Genomic DNA, 16,640 nt, shown 5'->3' with positions numbered 1-16,640 from the left:
CTCTCTCTCTCTCTCTCTCTCTCTCTCTCTCTCTCTCTCTCTCTCTCTCTCTCTCACCTGTTAGGTCTTATACATGGACTGCTTTTTGATTTCAAACAGTCACTGTACTCACTTGCCACTCGATCGTAGAGGACGGTGTTAACAAGCTGGAGTGCAGCTTATTGTATGAACCCAGTCCTTCAGGTGTACTTAAATTTGCTGTTTACTGAGAAAAAAAACATCAATGGATTGTATCAGTATAAATACATGTACATTTAAATAGCAACAACTGCAAAAATACAACCAATCAATCAATCAATTAATCAGCCAGCCAATCAGTCAGTCCAGCAGTCAACCAATCGGTCAATCAGTCAATCAATTCATCAGTCAATCTGTCAATTTGTGTATTAAGAAAACACATCTGATAAGATGATTTGACTGACTTGACGCTAGTCATATTCATGATCAACATAATCGTATATGTATTCAATGCACATTTCTACGGTTTGAACATTATTTGTGTAGAAACATTTCCTACCTTGATAAAACATGTTTTTCCCCATTGAACACCTTCCAGCATTCTACAACAAAATAACACAGCGTGAATAACATTGACATTGTATCACGTGACTGTTGTCTTATGGAATTGTTGACAGATCGCCACTAAGGTACATGAATAGCATTGACATTTTACCACATGTCTGTTATGGAATGGTGGATAGATCGCTAATAAGGTACATGAATAACACTGACATTGTATCACGTGACTGTTGTCATATGGAATGGTGGATAGACCACCACTAAGGTACATGAATAACTTTGACATTTTATCACGTGACTGTTGTCATATGGAATGGTGGATAGACCACCACTAAGGTACATAAATAATATTGACATTGTATCACGTGGCTGTTGTATTTAATGGTGTATAGACCACCACTAAGGTACATGAATAACATTGACATTGTATCACGTGACTGTTGTCGTATGGAATGGTGGATAGACCACCACTAAGGTACATGAATAACATTGACATTGTATCACGTGACTGTTGTCGTATGGAATGGTGGATAGACCACCACTAAGGTACATGAATAATATTGACATTGTATCACGTGACTGTTGTCGTATGGAATGGTGGATAGACCACCACTAAGGTACATGAATAACATTGACATTGTATCACGTGACTGTTGTCGTATGGAATGGTGGATAGACCACCACTAAGGTACATGAATAACATTGACATTGTATCACGTGACTGTTGTCGTATGGAATGGTGGATAGACCACCACTAAGGTACATGAATAATATTGACATTGTATCACGTGGCTGTTGTATTTAATGGTGTATAGACCACCACTAAGGTACATGAATAACATTGACATTGTATCACGTGACTGTTGTCGTATGGAATGGTGGATAGACCACCACTAAGGTACATGAATAACATTGACATTGTATCACGTGACTGTTGTCGTATGGAATGGTGGATAGACCACCTCTAAGGTACATGAATAACATTGACATTGTATCACGTGACTGTTGTCGTATGGAATGGTGGATAGACCACCACTAAGGTACATGAATAACATTGACATTGTATCACGTGGCTGTTGTCGTATGGAATGGTGGATAGACCACCACTAAGGTACATGAATAACATTGACATTGTATCACGTGGCTGTTGTCGTATGGAATGGTGGATAGACCACCACTAAGGTACATGAATAACATTGACATTGTATCACGTGGCTGTTGTCGTATGGAATGGTGGATAGACCACCACTAAGGTACATGAATAATTTGACATTTGTATCACGTGACATTGTATCACGTGACTGTTATATGGAATGGTGGATAGACCACCACTAAGGTACATGAATAACATTGACATTGTATCACGTGACTGTTATATGGAATGGTGGATAGACCACCACTAAGGTACATGAATAACATTGACATTGTATCACGTGGCTGTTGTCATGTGGAATGGTGGATAGACCACCACTAAGATACATGAATAACATTGACATTGTATCACGTGACTGTTGTCGTATGGAATGGTGGATAGACCACCACTAAGGTACATGAATAACATTTGACATTGTATCACGTGACTGTTATATGGAATGGTGGATAGACCACCACTAAGATACATGAATAACACTGACATTGTATCACGTGACTGTTGTCGTATGGAATGGTGGATAGACCACCACTAAGGTACATGAATAACATTGACATTGTATCACGTGACTGTTGTATGGAATGGTGGATAGACCACCACTAAGGTACATGAATAACATTTGACATTGTATCACGTGACTGTTATATGGAATGGTGGATAGACTACCACTAAGATACATGAATAACATTTACATTGTATCACGTGACTGTTGTAGTATGGAATGGTGGATAGACCACCTCTAAGGTACATGAATAACATTGACATTGTATCACGTGACTGTTGTCGTATGGAATGGTGGATAGACCACCACTAAGGTACATGAATAACATTTGACAGTGTATCACGTGACTGTTATATGGAATGGTGGATAGACCACCACTAAGATACATGAATAACACTGACATTGTATCACGTGACTGTTGTTTTATGGAATGGTGGATAGATCACACTAAGGTACATGAATAACATTGACATTGTATCACGTGACTGTTGTCTCATGGAAGGTACATGTATTAATTTATTTTATTCAAATGTAGCCGAGTTTGGACTATTTAGCTGTTCTTACATGGTGCTGTTTAATGAAAGACATACTTTTTGTTTTCATTTGTCGTTTATTTTCGTGCCCTTTATCCACTTAATGTGCAGAATCTATATTGCTGTCGGAAATAGAATAAAAATGATTTTCCTCGATTATTTCTTACATATTAAACTGATAAGTAAATATTTTGTAAATATCTATTTAATGACAGTCTACCTAATTTAGCATTTACTTGTTTGGGCGCTCATTGATGTTCAAGGTGGTTTTACTCTTAAAATTAAAAAAAAAATGTCAGTAAACAGGTGATTTGTGCACTTTGCTGTTACAATATGTGAGGGACTGTTTCTGATGATGATTTGCCCCTATCCTTCTCCAAAACAAAATATTTGTAGTCATTTATAAGTAACTTTTGAGTAAAACTGTTAAGAGTCATTATGAGTGATCCATTATACCGGTATTAAAGGTGCTATCTCAATGTTGCCCAATGACAGCTATTGCAAATCATTTGGGGGGTTTTGTTTTTTTAAATAAAATTTTGATTTAACATTTAAAGAAGACACATTTAACAATATGCCCATGAATGATTATAGGAAATAATTTTATCTATTGGTAGAAAATACATTTTTATTGGAGAATCTTTATCACAGCTCGCATTATATAGCTTTTTGCAAGATTGTGTAAATTTCTAATGTACTAATATTGAATTTATTCTCTTTTTTTTTTCTTTTTTTTTAATTCTTTATTTTTCTTTTTATTGGCAAAGGTACAGTTTATAAAACATAAATTACAAAATACAAGAAAAAAAGAGCAATACACTATACACACAGCACGTAATTGAATACAAACAGTATTTGAAAAAAAAGAAGGTAGAAAGGTATGTACAGCTGATGTTTCAGGGAGGTATAACATGTAATTATACTCAATAAATAGGCCTGTCATAATTAATAATTTATGCTTCAATTCAAAATAATCAGTTAACTTGCAGTTTTAAATTAAAAGTTTGTTTAAGGGTAAATGAAATTGACACATATCGATCAAAATGTTTTATAGTCTGTTCCAATAAAGGTCACAAATCGCCTGTTTACTGACATCTTTAGTTTAATTTCAAGAGTAAACACCACCTTGTACATCAATGAGAGCCCAAACAAGTAAATGCTAAATTAGGTAAAGTATCATTGAATGGGTATTTACAAAATATTTACTTGTCATTTTAATATGAAAGAAATAATCGGCGAAAATCATTTTTATTCTATTTCCGACAGTACTTTAGTTCAGTAGGCAAAGCTCTCGCCTCAGATGCTTTCGATCTAGGATCGAACCACCTTAGTGGACCCATTCTCTGACTGGATGTTTTTTCTGTCCAACCAGTGCGCAACGACTTGTATATTAAAGTCTGTGGTATGTGCCATCCTGTATTTTGGAAAGTATATAAAAAATCCCACAAATTATTTAATGTTTGACATCCAATAGCCGATGATTAATAAAGCAATGTGCATCTAGTGGTGTCGTTAAACAAAACGAATTTTTCTCTATCCACTTACGTTCTAAGCATATTAAAGAAAATCGTCCTTTCGTTCGCTTGTCTTAAAGAGAAGGCAGAGAAAATAGTACAATTTGTCCTTTAGTGGCTTTGTTTACATAAATAGAAGCCTAACCAAACGGTGTGTACTCTCCATCGTGGTTAGTGGACACATCTACCCAGAACACCTACCTAGAACATCTACCTAGAACATCTACCTACGTTTTTTAAAAATATGACAGCTGTGCCGACGTCTGAATAGAAATAAACCGGTGTACACTATATATAGAAATGCACATTAGAACAGAACTGTGAACCAGTATATGTTATTTGTATCTGAACCTAGTGCTTGGACTGCACATCAAAAGCCTTAATGTCAGGGAGATACTATAAACATCTACATAATATAATTCATTCGTCATATCCTTGGCTAAACAAGTGTTATGCAAATCCGTAAGTTCACAATCTATCCATATAGTAATCTAATTTTCACAGCGTATATCCTTTTCGAAATTCGAAAGTTGTTATTTAATCCAGGGTTTATCCCTGTCAAACTCAGCTAGATATGATAACAAGACAGATCACTCAAATATACTTGATCTGGTTTTATTATGGTCAGGAGTCATGCAACTTATAAGGATATACCTCAGTCCAACACATTATAACTCGAGTTGTTTGAGTAACCTTTTCAATCAACGCCTAGAAGTATCTACATGTATTTTTATCTCGCCTTCATGTAAAATTCTTTAATCTCATTGGTTGTTTGCCGTTGGACAAATCCCTTATCCCCCTGTGGGCGGAGCCAAATTCTCTTATACCCCGTCTGTAATTTCCAACAGTTTCCAGCCGCCCCAGTTAATGCTAAAGCAATAATTAGATTATAAATAACATTGATAATCAATCAAGTATACATAATTAATTTATTTTTTACTATAAAATACACTATTTCAATACTTTTAAAAGCTGCAATGTTGAACTCGGCCACCTAATTACGGTCGTGGTGTTATTGTATTAATGCGCGATTAGCAACAGTTGTTTTTTATTTTTAATATTTCTTTTTTTTTTACTACATACATTTCTGATAAAATTTTTTTTTTTTTTTTAATTATTAATATCTGTTTCAGACAATTTCGTATTACAAACATTTGAAGTTAAAAACTCGTTTATCGATGGAACTATTTTTCGTCACTGGCAAGTGATTTCGTTCGCGTCCGCGTGGTACGGCTCCGTTAATAAATTGTTAACAATTATTGTCTGGCGTTAATTTGATTATTTGGCTATATGGTTTAACATGTCGGCAAGATAAATTCGTTGTAGAAGCATCTCTCGGGGTATATGGCTTTTTATGTACCCTCGGTGTGCTGTTTTACCCCCTCGCCTTCGGCTCGGGGTAAAAGAACACACAGAGGGTACATAAAAAGCCATATACCCCTCGTGATGCTTCTACAACTTATAATGTCACACCCATGACCACTGAATATCCAAAAAACGCCCAAAAGTGTAGCGCACCAAAGGTGCCAATACAGTCATGTGACAACAGCGAAAGCGAGGCTCCAGACAAATGCAAATAAGCAGAGAAGATGCGAGAAACTGAAGAACATCAAGCTAATGTGGACCACCATGCAGGAATTTAGTATAGGGGCTGTTATAAAACTTTGGCTCAAGAGATTGTTTATCCCTATTTATTTATTAGTCAGTGGGGCGGGGCGTGGCCCACTGGTAAAGTGCTAGCTTGATGCGCAGTCGGTCTAGGAGCTACCCTCGTCGGTGGGTCCATTGGGCTATTTCTCGTTCCAACTTGTGCATCATGGCTGGCATATCCAAAGACGTGATATGTGCTATTCTGCCTGTGGGATGGTGAATATGAAAAAGCTCTGGCTACTAAGGAAACAAATCAGCGGGTTTCCTCTCTAAGATTGTCAAAATTACCAAATGCTTGACATCCAATAGCCAATAATTAATAAATGTATGTGTTCTACTTTAACTTTATAATACTTTGGCTCAAAAGAGATTGGTTATGCTTATTCATCAGTTGGTAGATTCGTCCTTTTTAGAAAAAAAGGACAATAATTTAATATAGTCGTGATTTAATAGTTTAAACTAAGAGTGACTGCTTATCGTATTAAAAACACACAAGATGCAAGCTCGCCATAGTACAAGACAAAAATACACAAAGTACAAACGTGCCAACAGAAATGAAGACCCGGTGATGAGACAAAAATAAAAATAAAGCGATATTACATCCAGCAACCATTAGAGTGGGCAGAGCAGAGCCGTAGCCACAGTTCCAGAGGTTAATCCGATGGAACTAATGTTTCAATAGCCCATGTGTCTGATGCAGCAACAAAATTAAGTCTCATTTTTCCCCCTCAAGGATTTCTGAGTAAGCACCTGCCTCCTTGGTAGGTTCCTCCTGTTGGGTTAATTCTGACTACGGCCCTGCACAAATGGAGACTGCCTTAAGCGAAACGAATAAAACAGTAGTAATTACTGGCGAGCTGGCCTGAATCATGTGACCGACACGTTTGAGCTGACATGCAGGACATACAAAGTTAATGTTGGTGCGGACGGTGCGCTGGTTCACGTCCTGCTGGGGGCGGAGGTTGCTCATCCACTGCATCTGCGGGTTCTCCCGGCCGGCCTGGTTCAGATTGCGCAGGACGTCCAACTGAAACACGAAAGAAGGAATGTTTTATTTTTAACCCTTTATATCCTTGTGCATCATCATGCTTCGTGAACAGAATGGACGGTATGGTGATAGGGAAAGCTAGGGGCAAACGGGTTAAAAACGCAGGTAACACGTTTTAAAACGTGTGTAAAGACCATTCTCACATTAGGCGATTAATTAAAGGCAGCATAACTCGAATCGTCGGCACGACGACAAGACTAGTGGGCCACCAATCGCCAGGTAGATAGATAGATAGATAGATAGAAAGATAGAAAGATAGATAGTTAATTTATTAAAGTCTCGCCTCATTACAACAAAATAAAATTTAGCATATACACAAAAGCAATATTAATTATAAAATTGTAATGAGCTACTCTATACTGAGTTATGAGACTATTCGCTAAAAGTATCTGAAATACAAATAAAGTAAACAATCCAATATAGTAGAGTTAAAAGAATGGCAGCACAAATAAAACAATAAGATATATACATTTAAAATATTATACATAAATCATCTCATAGTATATAAAAGGGATTTTCGATATTTAAGAATGCTATGGCAAGTTTTGGCAGCTAAGATACAAATATCGGGACAGGACAAGATAAAACAAGTTATGCATGTCGGTGCAGTCATCATAATTAAAAAGTAAAGTTATACAGTGGGTGAGTAATTCCAACGTTATGTTAGCATATAATGGGAACTTAAGGAGGACGTGACACTTGTTTTCAGTGTAGTTAATACAACTAAAACATGTCCAGGTTTAAAACACACACACACACACACACACACACACACACACACACACACACAACCGGCGGCGGGGACGTTAAGCCGCGATTGATGGTTTGACGATTAACGACAAATCACCCGACAATTTGGAGTAAGCCTGTCGTCGTCAGGAGGCCTCAGTGGTGGATCCAGAAAATCTATTTGGGGGTGGGTGCAATGACGAAGGGATTCCTCGGATTCTCTAATGTAAAAAATGAAAAAAAACTAAACAAAACATATAACTGTTGCAAACTTTAGGGGGGCTGGCCCCTGCGGAACCCCCTTAGATCCGCCACTTGGCCTCATCACCTAAAGTAGCTTGCAAATATTATTACGTTTTAACATTTATGTCCCTACAGTCATTAACTCTTTTCATTAAGTTTGTACAAAACGTATTAACTGTTGACGCAACAGTGAAAAGAAACAGATTAAAACAATCCAAGCAATGTATATATGTATTCTGTTTTGACACCTTACATATAATTACCTGTTCTTTACTTATGTAGATTGGTTTGTTCAGCACTATCCACGTGACCGTCTCAAAGCAGCCCGGATATGTGAGCGACCCGTCATACGTCACATATTGCGATGTGGCGGGAAGAAATTTTGTCAGACGAAGAAAATTGATTCTCTGTTTATCACCTGTATAAAAAAAAAACGACAAATAGGGGTGAACAAAGTAATTTTAATTGCTGTTTATTCACAAAAATAAGGTCATGTTTCCTCACATAAACTCGTATAAATAGATACTCTAACGAAATCATTTTATTTAAACAATTGCTTTGAGAAAGTGGCTTGGTTTGTTTGTTTGTTTGTTTGTTTGTTTGTAATAGAAGCTCATTTCACGAGGGTGTAACATCTAAGAACATGCTATATATATATATATATATATATATATATATATATATATATATATATAATAGATTTTCATTAAAATAAAAGTACGATTAACAGTTAACACACTAGTATTGAGTATCAATGACAAAACCGTTATCCATAGCCAAAAACGTATCTCTGTTCAATGCACAGAATCGGATGGGCAAAATAGTGGTTGATTTCTTTTTTTTCTTCTTCTTATCCATATGTTTTTTTACAGCTGTAGTTACCATGAAACAGTAACATATTCTATAATTACTAATTTTACAAAATACATTTGTTTCACCTTACCTTTATATTTTGTTCTGTTCATAGCAAAAGTAAGTTTTCCAAATTCTGAATGGCCCGTGTCTGAAACCTGTAAAACAAGCAAAGCAAAGCAAAGTGTCTGAAAGACAAGGACAGACATGTGGGGCTGGATGAGAAGAACTTTATAACTAAAGGGTGCTTATAGAAAAGGAAAAGGTGACATCGGTGTCGTATCTACTGATACATACTGTGTCCGCTCATCTACCTCACTTTATCATGACGTCGATATAGATGTTATTAGTGCTAACTGTGTCAACTTTACATCATGAACGTAAATATTTTTAACAGTGACCTCTGTCTCTCACACACACGCACATGAACACAAACGCACACATAAACACACACATACACACGAACACGAACGCACACAGAAACACACACATACACACGGACACGAACGCACACACAGACACACAGATACATACACACGAACGCACTCAGACACGAACGAACACACACACACACACACACACACACATACACACGAACACGAACACACACACAGATACATACACACTCACACACGAACGAACACACACACACACACACACACATTCACACGAACATGAACGCACACACAGACACACAGATACATACACACGAACACTAGAACGAACACACACACACACACACACACACACACACACACACACACACACACATACATACAAAACAATTACCATATGTCCACCAATCACTAGAGCATATATATAATCTTTTCATTAAAATTACTGATGTGTGTGTGGTACATTATGTTACACTGAATGTGTAGTAGTTCACATCCTCATTGAACAAAACCTAAACGTGAGAAGCACACATTACATGTAACAGGAAACCTGCCCACATAAGATCATTTGTGATAACAAAATAACATAAGATTCAGTTACGTGTTTGAAATACCAACAGAAGGATTCACTTTCCGCATACTCTCAACTTGAGAAGGCAAATTGTATAGTTTTTAGAACAATACATGAAGCTAGTATATCTCGTTAACATTATAGTGTCTTGAAACATTACCTGTGCAAAGACGGCTAGTGTTGCAATACCCCGCGGGGATCTAGAAGCGTACGACAGATTGGTGTAAAGATCTGCATTGTACGCGACGATATGGAACTGAAAGGAAAGCACAATAACATGACAGTTAGTGGTAATTATAGATGATCAATGTGTCTGTTCGCAATCACCATCTACTCCCCAGCTTGGCACAGTGACCGTTTTAATCGCGGATCCGACCGAGATGTATCTGCCACGACTGTTAGAGTAATGATGGCCCCATATATGTATGTTGACCATCTCTGAGGCAGTGTTAATGTTAGTGTCAATGATGGCCCCTATATATGTATGATGACCCCTATATATGTATGATGACCATCTCTCAGGCAGTGTTAATGTTAGTGTCAATGATGGTCCCCATACATGTATGATGACCATCTCTCAGGCAGTGTTAATGTTATTATTAATGATGGTCCCCATACATGTATGATGACCATCTCTCAGGCAGTGTTAATGTTAGTGTCAATGATGGTCCCCATACATGTATGATGACCATCTCTCAGGCAGTGTTAATGTTATTATTAATGATGGTCCCCATACATGTATGATGACCATCTCTCAGGCAGTGTTAATGTTAGTATCAATGATGGTCCCCATACATGTATGATGACCATCTCTCAGGCAGTGTTAGTGTTAGTATCAATGATGATCCGCATACATGTATGATGACCATCTCTCAGGCAGTGTTAATGTTAGTATCAATGATGATCCGCATACATGTATGATGACCATCTCTCAGGCAGTGTTAGTGTTAGTATCAATGATGATCCGCATACATGTATGATGACCATCTCTCAGGAAGTGTTAATGTTAGTGTCAATGATGATCCGCATACATGTATGATGACCATCTCTCAGGCAGTGTTAATGTTAGTATCAATGATAGTCCCCATACATGTATGATGACCATCTCTCAGGCAGTGTTAGTGTTAGTATCAATGATGATCCGCATACATGTATGATGACCATCTCTCAGGCAGTGTTAATGTTAATATCAATCTCTCAGGCAGTGTTAATATTAATATTAATGATGACCCCCATACATGTATGATGACCATCTCTCAGGAAGTGTTAATGTTAGTATCAATGATGGTCCCCATACATGTATGATGACCATCTCTCATGAAGTGTTAATATGAACCTCGGTTGGGTTTGGACCTCAATACACGTCTTACTGTGTTGGTTATAGAACTGGAAAGCAGCATACATAAAATAGGGTATAGTGTGTTGACTGATGACTCATCACTTATGACCATTGAAACAAAGTTTGTTTTGTTTTAACGACACGACAAGAGCACATTGCTTAATTAATCATTGGCTATTGGATGTCAAACATTTGGTAATACGGACACGTAGTCATCAATAGAAACCTCGCTATATGTTTTCTAATGCAGCAAGTGATCTTTTATATGCACTTTTCTACAGAGATAAGCACATACCATGGCCTTTGACCAGTTGTGGTGCACTGGTTGGAACGGAAAAAGAACCCCAATAATGGGTCTACCGAGGTGGTTCGATCTTGCGACGCAAACACCTCATGTGAACACTCAACTGACTGAGCTAAATCCCGCCCCACCATTGAAACAGATGCTGCCTAGTTATTTATGAAAATGCTCAACAAAAACTAAGATCTGACTATTTAATAAGCTTTTCAAATTCATTATGTAGATACTGGCGAAATTATAAACGCAAAGCCTTGGGCATGGGGCTTTAGACCATTGCCAAACTGGCCTATAACTTGGAGTTAGCCCAGTCGGTAGAGCGGTCGTCTAAGGTGCCTGGGTTGTAGGATCAAACCTCTTTGGCGGACCCATTGGGTTTTTTGCACATCCCAACCAGTCCCATATGATTGGTACATCAAAGAAATTAGATTGTGCTGACCTCTCTGTGGGAAAGTGAATATAAAAGAGTATTTGCTGCTAATGAAAAATATATATATATTCCGGGTGTGCTGTGAAGATTATGTGTGAGAAATACTAAATGTTTGATATACTAAATGTTTATAATTAATAAACCAAATTATCCTACTGGTGTCGCTAAAACAAAACCAACCATTTTGTTTTTAATCGAACAAACAACTTTGATTAGGCCCTAGTTAGGGTTAGAGTAGTTACCTCGAATAATATCTAGCAGCACAGGCATAAATGCAAAGAACGCACAATGGATTTTAGTACACTAAAAATGGTGATTGCGATAAGGAGTATATAAAACATCTCCTGTTGTTAATCGAATTGAGCAGCCTTGTATGGCTCTTTTCTTCTTAAAGGCCATGCTTCTCAATTATCGGTGAACCCATTCTATGATTGGATTTTCCCCCGTTCCAACCAATGCTCCACGACTGGCATATCAAAGATCGTGGTATGTACTGTCCTATCTGTTGAAAAGTGCATATAAAAGATCCCTTGCTTCTAATGGAAATTTGTAGCGACGTTTTCCTCCAAGACTGTCAGAATTACCCAATGTTTGACATAATAATATGATTATTAATAAACCAATTTGGCTCTAGTGGTGTCGTTAAACAAACCAAGCTTTAACTACAGATCTAAGCAGACAGCAGAGATTACCTCGAGAGAGAAGCTCTTGCCGTCGATGGTGTGTTCCGAGCCCTGGTGATCGTCGGTACTGAAGTGTAGTCTGATCTGAGCCACTCTGTAGCGGTACGACAGCGGTCCTCCGGTCAGATTCACACTGCGCGACCGGTTCGACACGGTGAAGGTAATGTCGTGACCATTGTTTTCTAGCATACCAGAAACCTGAAGTAGAAATACAGCCAGAGTATAGTCAACAAGTGTGACAACGATTATAATCATTATTGGATGGTGATCATGAAAATGATGAATGATAGGTGGTGGTGGTGGTGGTAGTAGTTGTAGTAGTAGTAGTTATTGAAGTAGTTATAGTAGTAGTTGTTGTTGTGGAAGTGGTAGTGGTAGTAGTAGATATTGCAGTAGTTGTGGTTATAGTAGTAGTAGTCATAGTAGTAGTAGTTATAGTTATAGTAGTAGTTGTAGTAGTAGTAGTAGTAGTTATAGTAGTAGTTTTAGTAGTAGTTGTTGTAGTAGTAGTAGTTATAGTAGTAGACTTAATAGTATATGTAGTAATAGTGGTAATATTATATATTTACTGTAAGAGTACAGACAAAATCTACAAAGCTTTTTTTTTCTCTGTTATATGTTTTGTTGTTAGTTTTGTTTTGAGTTGTTTTTTTGTTTGTTTTTTTCTATTTTGTTTTTGTTTGTTTTTTTCTATTTTGTTTCTTCTTTTTTTTTCCTTTATTTTATTCTCCTTTTTTTTTCTTGGCTTTTTAAATTGTTTTGCTTTTCTTGGTTTAACGATTTAACAGAAGCAACATATTGGTTTTGTCGTATGATTTCAAAAAAACTCAAAACATTTTTGTTTTCTCCCTTTCCGTCTTATAAATATCATAGAAAGCATTAACATATTTAAATAGCATATTTTGTTTAGACACTATTGTTTAAATATGTACTTTGTAAGGCAGTGACCATGGCTCCCCAACCTGTTCACTGCCCATGTTCTGGGGGCAATAAATGTTTATAAAAATTTTTAACAAATAAAAATAAAAACCACAAAACATATTGACATAAATAGTATAGAGCATTTCCTTTTGTTACAGTGTTATGTATCTGTAACACGCTTCGTACTGGCGTTAAAGGTATGTTACTGACCGCTTATCAGTTATAACTTTTTATTCAAGTGGAGTGGAAACACGTTCTAATTTTCTTTGTTAAAAGAACACACACAAAAATCGATTGATGTTTGCGGGGAATTGTATAGCTCCTTTAGTGCGCATCCCTGAACAATACGGTTCACCAACATTTTTTTCTTCTCTCTTTTTTTTTTTTTTTGCTTGTTTTTTTCTCTTTTTTTTTCTTTTTTGTAGTCTAAAAGTACAGACTCCTATCTCAGCTATTGCACAGTATTTCTGTGTTACAGAGAGTTTGATCAAACGTAATAGCATGGCATTTAGAATTTCTTAGCTGGAATAGTTATTTGTGTGTATTGATGTGTTTATAGTTAGTTTGGTGTTAGCATTATATTAAAACAGGTGAATGATTTTCTTTCAAACTCTGCAAGCATCTTTCAACACTTTTGTTTGCAATAAATTTCAAAATTATTTATTTATTTATTTTATAAAATTTGGGTTCAAGCAAGCTGTGCTAGGTAAATAAAACAACTGGAGACATAAAGACAAATTCTTTATACAATGAATGAATGAATGATTAACGACACCCCAGCATGAAAAATACATCGGCTATTGGGTGTCAAACTGTGATAAAGATAATTCTTTATACACGTCTAACCGGCCTCGGTGACGTCGTGGTTAGGCCATCGGTCTACAGGCTGGTAAGTACTGGGTTCGGATCCCAGTCGAGGCATGGGATTTTTAATCCAGATACCGACTCCAAACCCCGAGTGAGTGCTCCGCAAGGCTCAGTGGGTAGGTGTAAACGACTTGCACCGACCAGTGATCCATAACTGGTTCAACAAAGGCCATGGTTTGTGCTATCCTGCCTGTGGGACGCGCAAATAAAAGATCCCTTGCTGCTAATCGGAAAGAGTAGCCCATGTAGTGGCGACAGCGGGTTTTCTCTCAAAATCTGTGTGGTCCTTAACCATATGTCTGACGCCATATAACCGTAAATAAAAAGTGTTGAGTGCGTCGTTAAATAAAACATTTCTTTCTTTCTTTCTTTCCTTCTACACGTCTCACCTGGACTATATACATGTGCACTGTAAAAGACAAAATACAACCAGAAAGATTAACACAACAATGTGTTAAAGTATACAAGCCACTCCTATGGAATTATGAGAGACTAAAATATATATTTAAAAAGAAACTATAAGAAATACTGAAGCGCACTTACAGCAAAGAAATAGAATCGTAAATGGTTGTCCGTTATAGACTTAACAAGTAGGTGTTACAATCCTGCTACCAACAAATGGAAGGAAGGAAATGTATCATTTAACGGCGCACTCAACACATTTTATTTTCGGTTATATGGCGTCGGACCACACACACACACACACACATATATATAAAAAATCTTTTTTTTTTTTTTTTTTTTTTTTTTTTTTTTTTTTTTTTTTTTTTGATCCAGATATTGAGAGAGGAAACACGTTGTCGCCACTTCATGGGCTACTCTTTTCGATTAGCAGCAAGGTACATACCACTGCCTTTGTTACACCATTTGTGGAGCACTAGCTTGAACGAGAAATAGCCCAATGGGCTCACTGACGGGAATCGATCCTAGATCGATCGCGCATCAGGCGAACGCTGTACCACTAAGTTACGTCCCCCACCCCACCCCAACATACGGACCAACTATGATATACACGTCGTACAGCACTGGCTGACACCTACAAGTTAAGTCGTATGGTGTGTTAGATCCGTTGAATGGATACAAACCCTTTACTCTCTAGCTTTAGACGGGCGATACATAGCTCAGTGGTAAAGTGCCCACTTGATGCGCGGTCGGTTTGGGATCGATCCCCGCAGGTGAGCCCATTGGGCTATTTCTCGTTCAAGGCAGTGCACCACGACTGGTATATCGAAGGACGTGCTATGTGCTATCATGTCTGTGGGATGGTGTATATAAAAGATCCCTTGCTACTATATTTGTATTATATTCTCTGAACTTGTACCTGAAAAGATAAGTGTCCTTGTTGCACTGGCTATACTGACAGCAACACAGTCGTCTCAGATGGTGTAAGTTCTAGGTTAATTACTTAAAGCGCTTCCTGGGTTTCCGACTTGAAATGAGTTGTGGTGTGTGTTACTGTGTAGGATGTTTCCTTCTGTCTCGGTTAGTGGTGCCGGGCGCTTCATCTGTTTAAACTAACTACATCACCTTTCCTGCATCACGATCTCATTGCGTTTGGGTGTTAAGTTTCAGGAGTTTATGAAATGTATCCAGCTTTGGTTTCCTTGAATTACAAGGAATACCGGTCAAGCGTGGGCTTTCTGTGTTTGAGAGAGTTAAAACTATGGCAAGTCATAACACAATAATATTTTTTAATGGAATGGTACAAGGCAACCCATGATATACGATACCAGATTTAATTTACTACCAGAATAGTTGTACCTCTATAAAATACAGAGATGTAACGTGGGACTGAATTTCAGTATTGTTTTATTGACCTCTTGTAGCACAACTGACTTTCATGGTACTGGATGAGGGTTTTGATTGCAGTCAATGTTTGCTGTAACTGTGTGTGTGTTCTTTCCATCGGGGGGAGGGGGGGGGCGTAGCCCAGTGGTAAAACTCTCGCTTGATGCGCGGTCGGTTTGGGATCGATCCTCGCCGATGGGCCCATTGGGCTATTTCTCGATCCAACCAGTGCACCACGACTGGTATATCAAAGGCCGTGGTATGTGCTATCCTGCCTGTGGGACGATGCATACAAAAAATCCCATGCTACTAATGCAAAAATGAGGCGGATGTCCTCTCTAAGACTATATGTCAAAATTAACAAATGTTTAACATCCAATAGCTGATGATTAATAAATCATTGTTAAACAAAACGAACTTTAAAAAACCCACTTTCCATCACTATATATGTATACATTGTTGTTGGTCAACTAAAGGTAACATCACACCAGTTGTCTGATTAGTTTTCACCAGCATAACGTACATCACTATGAATGCCGAGTTGTGATGTTATTTTCATTGTCTCAAAAAATAACCCCAGATAATCCACACTCAGACGGGTATTCTAT

The 16,640-nt window shown here is 37.5% G+C and overlaps 1 protein-coding gene across 3 annotated transcripts in view; it reads right to left on the bottom strand.

The window, feature by feature from the left end:
• LOC121376020 (carbonic anhydrase-related protein 10-like) overlaps positions 1-16,640 on the bottom strand; it is an 81,062-nt gene that overhangs the window by 6,334 nt on the left and 58,088 nt on the right. For 2 of the 3 annotated variants that reach the window (XM_041503780.1, XM_041503781.1), the window contains 7 exons: positions 12,466-12,654; positions 9,867-9,962; positions 8,832-8,898; positions 8,152-8,306; positions 6,719-6,895; positions 518-560; positions 113-205 (listed from right to left, as the gene is read on the bottom strand). In XM_041503780.1, coding sequence (XP_041359714.1) covers positions 180-205; positions 518-560; positions 6,719-6,895; positions 8,152-8,306; positions 8,832-8,898; positions 9,867-9,962; positions 12,466-12,654 — 753 coding nt within the window. In that variant the 3' untranslated portion in view covers positions 113-179. The remainder of the gene's footprint in view (positions 1-112; positions 206-517; positions 561-6,718; positions 6,896-8,151; positions 8,307-8,831; positions 8,899-9,866; positions 9,963-12,465; positions 12,655-16,640) is intronic. The other variant, XM_041503782.1, reaches the window with a different exon arrangement.

The sequence above is a fragment of the Gigantopelta aegis genome, chromosome 6, assembly GCF_016097555.1.
Source record: "Gigantopelta aegis isolate Gae_Host chromosome 6, Gae_host_genome, whole genome shotgun sequence".
Classification (NCBI taxonomy): domain Eukaryota; kingdom Metazoa; phylum Mollusca; class Gastropoda; order Neomphalida; family Peltospiridae; genus Gigantopelta; species Gigantopelta aegis.
This window is presented reverse-complemented; position numbering and strand designations above follow the sequence as displayed.